This window comes from Homalodisca vitripennis, chromosome 4 (genome assembly GCF_021130785.1).
Source record: "Homalodisca vitripennis isolate AUS2020 chromosome 4, UT_GWSS_2.1, whole genome shotgun sequence".
Lineage (NCBI taxonomy): Eukaryota > Metazoa > Arthropoda > Insecta > Hemiptera > Cicadellidae > Homalodisca > Homalodisca vitripennis.
The window spans coordinates 179,756,355-179,769,754 of record NC_060210.1 but is presented as its reverse complement, the minus strand read 5'-3'; the positions used below and the strand labels follow the sequence as shown (position 1 = coordinate 179,769,754).

At 32.7% G+C, this 13,400-nt stretch overlaps 1 protein-coding gene across 1 annotated transcript in view; it reads right to left on the bottom strand.

Annotated features, from left to right (window-relative positions):
- Positions 1-78: 78 nt before the first annotated feature.
- Positions 79-13,400, bottom strand: part of LOC124361316 (C2 domain-containing protein 5) — a gene marked incomplete at its 5' end in the record, with an annotated part of 43,647 nt that continues 30,325 nt past the window's right edge. The window contains 7 exons of the mRNA XM_046815363.1: positions 79-1,349; positions 3,839-3,985; positions 7,445-7,570; positions 9,030-9,142; positions 10,832-10,924; positions 11,916-12,018; positions 12,267-12,485. Of these exons, the coding sequence (XP_046671319.1) occupies positions 1,293-1,349; positions 3,839-3,985; positions 7,445-7,570; positions 9,030-9,142; positions 10,832-10,924; positions 11,916-12,018; positions 12,267-12,485 (858 nt within the window). The remainder of the gene's footprint in view (positions 1,350-3,838; positions 3,986-7,444; positions 7,571-9,029; positions 9,143-10,831; positions 10,925-11,915; positions 12,019-12,266; positions 12,486-13,400) is intronic.

Here is a 13,400-nt window from a genome sequence, read left to right as displayed (position 1 = left end):
TTCAATACTTGTACTGTCTCACCACTCCAAAAATATACACTAACAAAAAGTGACTACAGGTAATAAAAACAATTTAACTTTATATGCTGAATGCACAAACATGCTTTTTGTTTATTGAACTTTTGACAAAACTAAATTAAGGTACAACGCAACACACAGCAACCAATGCAGTTAAGCACCAAAACAATAAACTCCAATAATCCAGCCTTTGATCGGACGGCATGCCTTAAGTACTTCAGGAGTCGAAAGTGTTTGTGAGCAAGGTTGAGATATACAGCTGTTAGCACCATTGTCCAATTTATGTAACAATGAGTGAACAACATAAGCAGTCTTAACTAGACATAGTATTATTTTTGGTTATCTTATTCTACTTTGTTAGTATTAGGTACTTACAATATTTTATATCAAATACTCCAAATGAAGCTTTAACATACAAGGTACAAGTATTATTTTGCTGAACTACAAATTATGTTGATTGTAGAGTCCTGCAATTTTGTCACTGATATCAACCTCCAGTGCCACCAACTAAAAATTCAAATACATGGTATCTTTTTCCATGAACGCAGAAATCGTTGTAAATAAATAGTGTCAGATCACTATTATGAATGTTGCAGATGCTGACACTCCTGCTCCTATACTCCAGTTAAAGTCATAATAGGCAACAATATTGTTGAAAAAAAATATCCAAGTTGGATTACCTTAGTTGAGATTTTTACAGAATTAGATTATATCAATGCTGCATAAACTAAGAGGACCACCAAGAAAGCAAAATTGTGGGATCAAATAACAAGAGGCTACCAGCAAAAATCCAATCAATCCAGAAGCTTTTCAGCAGGTGTACTGTAACTCACCTAATACTGGGAAAATGTCCAAATTGCAGAACTATACACATTAACAGATACGAATTATGCTTAAAATATATACAATTTTATCAACACAGGTACAATAATATTGAACTATTCACAAACAGAGGATAAGAGTATTATGTTTATATTAATGTTTTCCACCTTATTTAAACGTATTATGTTATTACCACAGCACTATTACTACGTAAAAAATGTTAAAACGAATGAATAAAAATTATGTACAGATCAAATATACACAAAAAGTGGACAGGACAGTACTAAAATAGTAAAATGTTATTAAAAATAAATAAATCAATATTATTCAGTCTATAATAATTGTACTTTAATGGACTGCTTTTTGGAGGAACTAATTCAATTCCAAACCACAGTTTGTTTGCCTCGCTAACTGCAAGAGAAGAAGGGGAAATGACGGAGAGGAAGATGAGGTCAGACGATATAAGACACCAACACCACGTCGCCACCCACATTTATCAGGCATTGGCCCTGAAACAAAATTTTATAGTCTTAACAAGCTTATTAATTGATCAAATTTGCCTCACAAACACCTTACATATATTTTGTCATACAGTACAAAACCATGGCATAACTAGAACTTGGCTTTGAGGGGTGATGAATGTGATTGGAGTGCACCACACTGAAGTATGGAATAAATCTGAATTTTAATACATTAGGTAGGCCTAATACAAAGTAAAACATGTAACTGCTTTATTTCAAACAAGATGGATTGGCTAATATAAACATTGTTTAATCTTTGAACTCTTGTGGGTTTTTATCCTCCTCAATTTTTCTCCTATTACACCAAAAAGATAAACATGAATGTGTCGTAGAGGACATGATTGTTTATTACATTTTATGGAAAGAAATTAGTTGGCAACAAGGTCAAAGCTGAGACTTTTACTTATTATTTTCTGTATATTTACAATTCAAATACTTGTGTCAATTCCGTGTTGGGGAAGTCAGCACCTCTTAGCATCACACTTATTACAGTATGTGTACTGTTACTACTTGACCAGTGATAAAAAGCTTAACTTGTGCAGATAGGTTCCTTATAAAATACTCGTATATTCAAAGTTTAATTTGTGTCTAAGACATTGTTACTTTATATAATATATCTGGAAGTTATGAAAAAAAGCTGTTGTCTTTTCCAACAAGTGAAGAAATTAAACATGCACTAGAGATAAACTTGTATTTATTATATACTTACCAAAATGAATGTGCATATTGAGTTTAATAAAATTTGAGCCACAAATACATTTTTACCCATTTTGAGTGAGAAGTAGAAATTTGTTGAAATTAAACCCAATTTTTTATTAGTGGAGCAACATTTGGTAATTAAACAAACTATATTGGCTACATCTGCAAATAGTTGGCAGCAAGTGAAGAACTTTCATTTCTTTACTTCTTTCTATCTCTAAAGAAATAAGAATTTTCCAGACCCTTGTGTATTAGGCTTCCCTAATGTACAGCCCATAAACAATATTTATTCTTACAATTTTCAAACAATTTATTACGGTGTTACGCCTTAGACAAATATACATTAACCTGTTGATGTGTCAGCAAAAAGATAGCTTCACAAATGTAGATGGCATTTACTTTTTGGTCTTGTCAGACAGAGTACATCATTTGTCATAAGCTATTATTGAGAACTATTCTTAATTATATATTGTGCTACTTGAAGGGTGGTATAGCGTAATAATTCCGTGGGTCTTTATGTTGCCGATACCATTGTAACAGTTGGTGGTAAAACTCAGGAAAAGTAATGAAATTTCGTCATATTGGCCTATTGCTAATTAAAGAATTTTTAAACAATAAAAATGTTCATCTAAATTCAAACAAATAAAATTTTATAGCATTTTCAATTTTTATTGACAATAAAGAAGAATTGTTTTGGGTTGATCAGAAAGGACTTTCAAGACTAATTAAGAAATAAGTTTCCTGTATCATTATCATTCAGGAATTATTTCATAAAGATTAATCACATGTCTATCTAAATTTGCCAATGGCACAGTGTAGCAGGTATGGTGGTAATTGCCAAATAACCCAATCAAGCTATGTCGAATGTCCTCCTGCTTGGCTGAGCTATCCTGTCCTTGCAAGCAGCTCACTTGCCCGGTCATTAGTGGCGATTCGGAAGTCACCTTTAGCCGTTGAACCCCAGGTTAAGGGCCAGAGAGGACTTCTTAGCCCTAACTACATTTGGTGAAGTAAGACATTCTTTACCTTTTACCTTGTAAATAAACTTTCTCTTCCATTTATCACTAAAACGTGTCATTAATGTTAGAGATGTAGCCTCAAAAAGTGTTTTATAAATAAAAAAAAAATAACATGAGTAAACCTTTAACACTTTTAAACTTTTATTTTTCTTACGATGTACATTTCGAAATCAGTGATTTCATCTTCAGGTACTTAACCTTATTTTGTACCTGAAGATGAAATCACTGATTTCGAAATGTACATCATAAGAAAAATAAAAGTTTAAAAGTGTTAAAGGTTTATTCATATTATGTGTCATTAATTAATTAGAGATGGCACTCTGGTCACTTTGTCTCCATCCTTGTTTAAATGCATAAATACGCTTTGTTACATTCTGACATTCCTCAGGTTGGAAACATATACAAATATCAGTATCAGCCACTGAATGACCTTCATGGAGAATGTAGTGAATATTATGCTGATTTTAAAAGGTGACAGTTCAATTTTACAACTCACTGATAACTCAGATGACTAGTCTCCCATTCTTACTCTTTTTCCTTCACGTGGCAGTGCTCCCAATCGCAAGACATGGACTCTGTAACCTTCACAAAAATCTATCTTTTCTTTCTGAATATGTCTCTTGTGTAAATTGAAGACTAAACTTAATTTGACAACAGTTGTGGCCTTCTCACTGAACCTAGTTGTTGTTGATATATAAATATAAACAATTTTCACTATTTGAGTAATAAAATAACAAATAAATCATTTAGTTAACTTACATGGTTTTTCTGAGGGTTGCTAAGAATTACACACTCATTGAGGAAGAAAGCAGCTAAAGCATTGCCTCCAAGCGCAGTAACATGTGCTCTAAGTATGGCCAACACTTCGGCAACAAAACTGTGAACAAACCCACTTGGACCTCCACTCTGAAATAAATCAAAACAATGTAGCTTGAAAAATAATTGTTAACAACAATTAGTAATGAAAACTCAAAAATAATCTTTTGAATATCAATTGTAACTGAATTTATAGTATCTACTAATATAGTCACATATAGCAGTACACAGTGCCAAAATTGAATTGATTATATGTTTGGATTACTTTCTGCATTTTATTTCTTACTAAAATGTATTATTCTCAAAATGTTCTAGTTGTGGTTTCGTAATTCAGCATAGGTGTCTTTCATACAATCTAACTTTTTATGTTAAATAAGAAGTGTTTTATCTAGCAACAAATTTCAATTTTACAAAAATCAACATAATAAGGAAAAATTGTCAAAAGATACAACATGTGACAGAAGGGTTCCAAGATATTATATGGTTTATCTTGCAACTGATGAAAACACATGATGGTTTTTGTATTGCTTTTATTTTATTTACATATGAGTAAATGAAATGAAATGAAAAATGACTTTATTTACAGAGGCGAAGTTAGGACTTAAAAGTCCTCTCTACCACTTAACCTCCAAGTACATATACATGTAAATATACAAGGCAATATAAAGTCCAATAAACTTTTCTGAAAGTAGCAAATATTAGCACAACAGAAATTTATATTATTTATACAAAAGTAGTAGATAATGAAGAGAAAAAATCCATGACAAATATGGAATATATAAAGAAAACAAAATGGTACAAAAATAAAAAAGGCACACTAATATTGGACTTGTGTGTGGTAAATCTCAAAACATTCATCTGGGTGGAGGGCAGGCTTGGAGTCACATGTTTTACATAGATATATAGTCTCTTTCCTCAAACCCCTCTTCAAACAAACCACACATCTTGCTGATCCCTTTTCCCTTTTCTTGATGAAATGCATTTTTCCATTCAGTCTCTGTTCAGGAGATCCTTGAGAAGGTCGTCCACGTCTCCTTGGGGTTGGCTGAGCTCTCATCTTGTCTGCCACTAGTGCTCTCACTAAACTCTTTCTAAAACCTAAGTGGCTTAGAGGTTTTCTCTGGCTGTCTTTTTGCACTTGTTTGTATAACAAATACGAGTCAATAATGCAAACCTCTAGAAGCCAGAAAAACATTTTTCTGTACCACTTCTTGGTACGTCGCATGAATTCATAGGAGGATATAAAATTATCACTCCGATCCACAGCCCCCATATGTTTTGTATAATCAACAACAACATTGGGCTTAGTAACTGGTGGTTTGTTGGGCCATCTGCTTGCTACATCAGTAACATCTGATTTGCTGCCCTTTCCATGTGTGCTAAGCATATGTACAACTCTTTTGTCTTTTCATGACACTACTAGGATATTACCATTTCTTTAAGAAATTATCTCGCCTTTTTTTAGCTTTTTGGTTGTAGCTTTTAGGTCTGAGGGCATTTGTTTTCTAGTTGGCATTACTGTGCCAGTGAGATATGTGTTCATATTCAATAATTCACTGGCCAATACGGGACTGGTATAGTACCTAACAGTATATACATATGTAAACCATTTGCAGGTGCTCCAGGATTTTTCAAAATTACGGACTTCACTATTTGGGTTGTTTTGAGGAGTTCAGATCCAGGTACGATGTCATTTTTGCCAAAATACGGGATAAAATCATAAATGTAGCCATTACAACAGTCCGATAAAACAAAAAGTTTCAGTCGAAACTAACTGTTCCCTTGAAAGAGATGGTGCTCTCATCAATAGCTACTCTATTACTAGGATAATAAAACAACTGAGTCATATTTCTTACAATGGTGGTTAAAATGAATATTCCAAAAAATATTCAAGAATTCGTCTTTTGAAAAAATGTCCCTATAAAACTGAGTGCGACTCTCCCATTTATTAGTAAAGTATGATTCAAGTCTTGGCAGTGGCGTTGTTCCCATATTTATAACAGTGCCTATGAAAGCTTTCAGATCAACTGAAGATAACTCAGTCCACTTATTCAACCTTGCGTGTGGAGAGTGCCTGTGTGTTCTTTTCAAGTTTGCATTGTAGTTGGTTTCAGTACAAATCAGGTTAATCAGATTGTCATTGAAAAATAAATCAAAATAATCAATAGGTAATGAGTCTGCATTTATAGATGATGGCAAGTTGGGTCCCTGGTTGACATTGTATACAGGTATAGTTGTTGATGGGCCAGGGTCATTATTTGAAACATTGTCCCATTGATTAGGCCTACCTGGAATATTTCGTTGCACTCCTTCTTCATCACTAATATCCTCTTCCTCATCACTAAAATTGTGCAAAACAGTGTCTTCCAGATCAGATGCAATAATGTTGTCACCGATTTCACTACAAACGGTAGTGTTCATTGCACCAAGGACAAAATCATCAAAGTCTGAATCATCAGGATTCACCATAATTATGCAATAAAAATCGATGAGAAATATATATGAACAATATAAAACTATAAATAGTTTATCACATTATCGTTATGGATAACCTCGCACAACAGACAGCTAACGCAGTATAGCAGGTTGTAAACAATAAACAACAATACACAGCGGACGCCGGCAGCTGACTGACACGCGCGAATATTTCCACGTAGAGCGTACAGCTTGCTCACTGGCGATGGCGCGGACTGACAAAGCAAACAGAAGCTTCCGTTGTGATTGGTCCCAGGTGTTTTGATGAGTCACGCTTCACATCGTGTCATATTAGAACACCGAACACTCACTCTCATGCATTCTGGTGGCAATTTGTGGAACTATCGTAAATATATTGCATTGTCAGGGATTCCGCGATCTATTCCGCTTAGAACGTTTCGAGTTAGATTTACTTGACAGAATATTCCGCTTACAGCGTACGAAGGGTTAATAGTTGTTCCAAGTATACATTGGTAGGGTCTCTAATTTATCAGTTTACAGCTGTCAAGCATTACATTATCTGGTAGCTAATGGAAACATTCAAATGGACATAGCTGCCAAATTAACAGTAAAAGTGAATTCTTTCAGTGATTTTTTTTACACGTCGTAACAAGGTATGAAAAATATTTCTTTTCTTGGGCGTTAAAGATAATTTTCTATCAGTGAAATGTGGTAATAACGTTTTGAAAAGGCTGCTATTTGGAAACTAAAATTATTTCCATTTTTTATTTTTACATCCAAAGGTAAAACACTAAGTCATATCTAATTATAATTCCGCAACAGTATGTAAATCGTACAGTTTAAATGAGTTGCAGTTCCTCCAGTTTGTTTGTCGCTGATTGGGTATTTTGGTGAAGTAGTCAGACTGAATTTTATTGATTAGGAAATTTTTAAGGGGTTAATTGTTTTGATTGAGGGATGTCTGTTAAACTTAACAAAATACTGAGAAATAGCTATTAAAATAAACAATAACAATCTAGAGTCTTAGGGTATTTTGAGTTTGTCTTGATCCAAGAAACCCATTTCCAAGATATCAAAAAAGAGTTTACAAACACTTTATATTATAATACTTACCTCCCTTATACCTGATGTTTCTCTCACAAAGAAAAAGTTGAGATTTCCCAAGTACCTTTCGATTCGGCCACCAGGAATATAGGACAAGGGAGTAATGTCCACTCCATACCGATCCGTGGGTGGCATCTGAAACAGTTCATTGTCACTAATTAATATTTTATTCCACTTAAGGGCAATATTAAAATTTTTTCATAAGTTCAGAAAAGTGCAGATGTTTTGTTACTTAACTATTCGGGGCAGGTTTAAGTATTGTTCAATTCCAGCATTTTCCAGCAACACTTGTGTGTCAACAATTAATAGGTCAAAAAGACGTTGTGATACTTTTTGATGATTTAAGTAAATAATTACTTTACTATTTAATTTTTTTATAGCAAAACCTCAGCAAACTAATTGAAAATAGATATAACTTAAGCACAATAAACACATTTTTAATCAAATCTAAAGGGGTTATAATAGTTGACTAGAAATCTGCATATTGCAATAACTCAAAAACAAAACTTTTTTTATGTTTATATACGTTCACCAATTATAAACTCCAGAACTCTCAACCACACTCATCCAAAATTTATATACATGGCCTACAAGAAAGTTTATATATTCTTTTAGACAATCTAATAACCTTTTTAAAAGTTCTTGACTTTATAAGCAACTGGGAGAGCTGACGTCCTCACGGTCTGTCATTGGACTTTGAATCTGAGTTAGAGATAATGCAGGTTCAAATCCTGCCTTTAACAACACAATTTTTATCAGAACTACTGACACTGTACTGCACCAACTCCTGTCCCCTTATTCTGTTTAATCAGGCCAGTGGACCATGAGAACAGCTGAAATGAGGCTAAAAAAAGGGATCAGCCTCTTCCATAAACTGATCTCATGGTGAGTCTTAGGATATATAAAACGAGCATAGTAATCTGTGGAAAAAATATAAAGAAAAAGATCAACCTACCCTGGAAAGTATTAGTATAAAATATTCTAATGTGGCCACACATCTAGGAGTTATTATAGATAGTAGGCTAACATGGAATCCTCACATCAAGATTATATTCTAAACAACAAAAGTCTTATCAATGTTAATTTTATAACATATTTTTATCATAACATAATTTTATGTTGAATTTGTCCAAAGAAGCATCTACTTCACAACAAAACAGACTCTTCAAGGAATACGTTTGAATTAAAAGGGCTGAAAGTCAGGGATTATTACTAGTTGATAGTAAAATCAGCAGCCTTACCTTGAAAACTATCTTCTAGGGACCATTGATTGAAAGAGCACACAAAAGTACATATATTTACACATAATTCGAAATTTTTAATTGCACTGAAAATATTTTTCAACTGGTCTCTACTGGTTGACAAAGATTGAGTGCAACTAATTATGTGTAAAATATGTGTACCTGCATGTGTTCCTTCCATCAGCCCCTAGAAGATTGTTTTCAAGGTAAACCTGCTGGTAACTAGTATCAACTAGTAACAAACTCTTCAAAGAATGATTTAATTTCCAAACGTTCCTCACAAATAAGTACCGTATAAAAATACAATCCCCAGTCTTTTATTATTACAAAATATATTTTACAACCTAACTTACATGAGTAGACTGGCGTTTGACTCTAGCAGGAGATCTTGGTTTTACACTTTTTGATGTATGAGCACTGCTGGACTCTTGATCTTCTTCAAGAGAAAAGATCAAATCCCCATCATCTACACAAAACAATGTTACATTTACTAAAAATCACAAGGTTTAAAAAGATTACTAATTTTTTACATCTTTAGTCTTCCAGAACACAAATAAATATAGCAATTTAGGATGTATATAAAATAGATCACAAGCTTTACAATTAACCAGTCTGCAATGATGTCACTTAATGTCAATTTAAAGAGAATGCATAGATGAGTTGTACACCAAAGAATACAAACTGTGGTGAATTCTAGCAAGTAATACAAATGTGATGACTACAATATGTTTTATTCATTAGTGGTTTTATTACATTGAAAAACAATTTTTAATAGAACAAAAATTCAATTATTATATTATTAAATATTTTACATTGCACGATGAGTATTTTAAATTTAAAGGAATAGTGATTTTTTGCAGGTTTTAGTGTTTTTTTTCCAGAAAATTCAAATGAATAACGTTTCAGCAAGTTACAAGCCACAATGTAAAGAGGTATTGGATAAGATTGTTTTAATATGGGGAGAAATAGAAGCTTCCAGAAGAAACGTAAATAAGATTTTGAAATGTTACTCAACAATAGCCTTCTTTACTATGAATTATATATGTTTAGTTTTACTTATATTTAGTAATATTCTTTAAAATTAAGCATGTTAAATTTAATTAAGGAGCAAACGAGAGAGATCAACCATTGTTGAATTCTAAATTTATCATGGTCATCCACCACAACCCGCTTTGCTCGGCGGGCAGTGGGTTTGTACCAGAATGGCCGATGTCACTCTCTCTCATGACCTAACTCTCCTCTCAGTACTCCTGTGTGTCTTTTACACACATTCATTTCTCTGCTCATTATCCCATCTCACCCTCTCTCTAACTCACCATTCTCCTGTACTGTTTTACCTATTTTGTTATACCTTGTTTACCCTTTATGTGTCCCGTTGTGCATGCTTAAGTGAGCGTTCCCCTGCGGACGTGGACTATTCATCAGTGTGGACTTCTGGAGTCCCCTCTAGATCTCTCTCTGTTCTCGGCTACCTCTAGGGGGGGGGGGGGGGAATGATTGCTAATGGCATGTCCAAAGTACAAGAGGAACCTTAGTAAGATATGGATTTGAAGCTTGCCTTATAGTTTTTAATAAGTCCCCAGACTAACACTGTTACTAATCAAACATTACACATAAAAAGGAAACTATTAAGCAGACAAAGTTCAATGTGAAATACAGTTTATGTTTATTTGTTTAGATAATTACTAAAAAATATGCCTCTATTAAATACATAAGAGTGAAATAACGCACGTACATGTTTTTGAGTGGATAACGTCTTTATTGTTATGTTGATGTAATAATAAAGACTGATTCTGATTCTGAAATGCTGATGATTTGACTGGTGGATTGACATTACCTTGCCATCAAAGTGAAAGATGACTCTATAAAGCAGTAGAAAAATAAAAAATTAGAATTAAATATTGAATTGAGGTTAAAGCATTTTGAATCAAAATTAAATGTTTTAAATCATCCAATCCATAATGAAATATGTTTATTGATTATTGAAATTGACACAATGCCTAATAATTGACACTAATGTATTATTTTACTAGAATCTTAGGGATATTCTACTCAGATTTAGATATACATAAAGCATATTACTTATTATTATGAGATCCTTTGAAAATGTCTTTAAAACTTAATATATTAGTTCCATGGAAATCTTCATTCCTACCTGACTTTTTTGCAGACTCAGGTTTACTAGCAGCTCCTACAGTTCTTCTTCGCACAGATTTTCTTACTTTGTCGTTTAATCCCAGAGCCATCCCTGTTAAGAACAAAATTAAGTTGTAGTTAGAGGTACAAATGTGTATCTTAGATGAACACAAAAAATTAATTAAGTAACAAATATTTCCCTGCTATAGCCTTGCTTTGAATTATGTCATTATTTTAAGACAATTTCCAATACCCAAACATACAATTCTCCTCATACAAGTTAATTTTTTTTTTTTTTTTAATTACTTTTGAGGTCCAATATTTTCACCAATTATTAATACTATAGAACTAACTAGGAGCCAACAACTCATTTTTTGGTGCAGTGAAAACATTGTCCACTGAACCACACTGATGGTAAAGTTATCAGTGAGTCGAATACTCCTATGATTCTGGAAAGGTCAGGTTGTATTTTTCTGATATACAGAGGAAACAGTTAGGCTTATGGCACTACTAGTCATCCTATAAAAGTTTGGCTTGACACTTTCTGCTACTCCTTCCTGGCGAATGTAAAAGTTCCCTTCATGCTATATTTACTGCAAAGAATTGTAATAGATTGCTGGTTTATAAAGAACATAGGAGTGTTATCTTTACATCACACACTGCCAGGAAGGTGAAATGATTTGAGGGATGAGTGATATACAGTCCCTCTCCATCCCATACCTTTACCTACCACTAACCCAGACATGAACCCATGATATTTCATCAATTCAACATATTTGCAACTGCATTTTTTTATGGAATATTCATAGACTCCTACTTATTTATGAGTTAATAGATCTTCATTTCCAGTAGGTTTAGTACCTTAGCTCTACACAATAATCTAGCAAATTTTTATGTTTTAATAACATGACATTCTTTTTAAGGAAGTTCTAGTTGTTGATTAGTGAAAAAATCAATTAAAACAGTACAAAATTTGAGTAAAAATATAAGGAGTTAAATAACTATGTTAATTTTTACACTTTTGTAAAATACGATGATTTTACATTTAAAGTATTATTATATAAAACTATAACAAATGAGCAACAAAGAATTTCAAAACCTACCAACAATACATATTTGAATATCATCTGACTCAGGTAACGCAAAGCGTATTTTGAAGTTTCCAAGAGCACAAGGAGTCATTCGCCTCATTTTGTAGTAAACTCCCTGTAAACAATAATGATTTGTATTAGATAAAAATAATCCATAAACAGTCTGTTGCAGGTCAGCTTGTTAACAATTTCAATACTACTCGTAAAACTCCACTTCAACGTATAAGACATTTTTACTGGTTAAATGTCAAGTAATGTTTACGATTCGGATAACAAATTTTGCTGTATAATTTGTTAGAAATGAAAACACTATACATGGACAAACATCCTAAAGAGTACATAATAAAAAATAAAGTCCCATACCTGTAAAATCTTGTCAAAATCGTTGTGAATAGGCGGGGGAGGCTGATTGCTGGGACTGTTATTCCTCATCCTAAGTATCTGAGTGAACATCTGCAGGTTCCTCACCACCTCCAGATCGTCCAGGCCTGGCAGACTCTCTGTGGCTGTCACAAAGAATCCTTCAGGTGGGTGAGAGTCTAGGAGCTGATTGACTTCTTCAATGTCTTGCTCATCATCAACCTACAAAATATTTCTTTACATAATTTTAAGATTAAAATTTGACTAAATTACTTTTCTCAATTCAGTTCAGTAATGTATTTTGACTGTTCAAAAATTTAAAAAAATTCTGAAAGGGAATATCTTTAATTTGATACCCAACCAAAGTATCCTAGTATTTAAAGATTTTTTCAGTAGTTTTCCCCCCAAAAAGATTTACTTAATTATATTGAAAATGCATATTTGCACAATCAAATTAAAACATTTAAAGTTACTTTTGAATTAGTGTCCTTCAAATTTACATTATTTTATAGTAAGTGATCAGAACAGTAATTATTGTTCCTCAGCTATAACCTTTAATAAAAATGTACTTGTATTTTATATCATAATTATTAAGCCAATTTTTCTTCCTATTGGATGTATAATATAATGTACTGTACATTGTTACTTGAAAAACATATATTACTCAGCAAATTATTTTCCAAATACAAAGAAATACTTCCATGCTTAGTTCATTAGATAGTGCTAGTAACCTACTTTCCTCTTACTCCTTTTCATACTAACCTTTTGAAGGAAATAATTATGTTATAGTGTACTAAGTAGTGGAGCATACAAGGGAGAGTTCTTGATTTCCTGTTTTTTACAATTTCTATCAATCATCTCACCTTTGTCTTAACCTTTTAATCCCGGCCTTTATTTCAAGCTATGTTCAAAATACACCAAACTATTTTAGACAAAATGTACGAGTTTTGTAAACAACTCATAACTAGGCTACTTTTTAAGTTATCAAACACGTTTTTTTTTGTTTTACTTCTTATTAAATGTAGTGTGTAGAGATATGAGAAATCAAAATAACGTATATAATATTCTGAAAATTATTATTTATATATATAAAAAATAAAATACAATTTTTAAATTTCAAATTTGTTGAAGAAAACC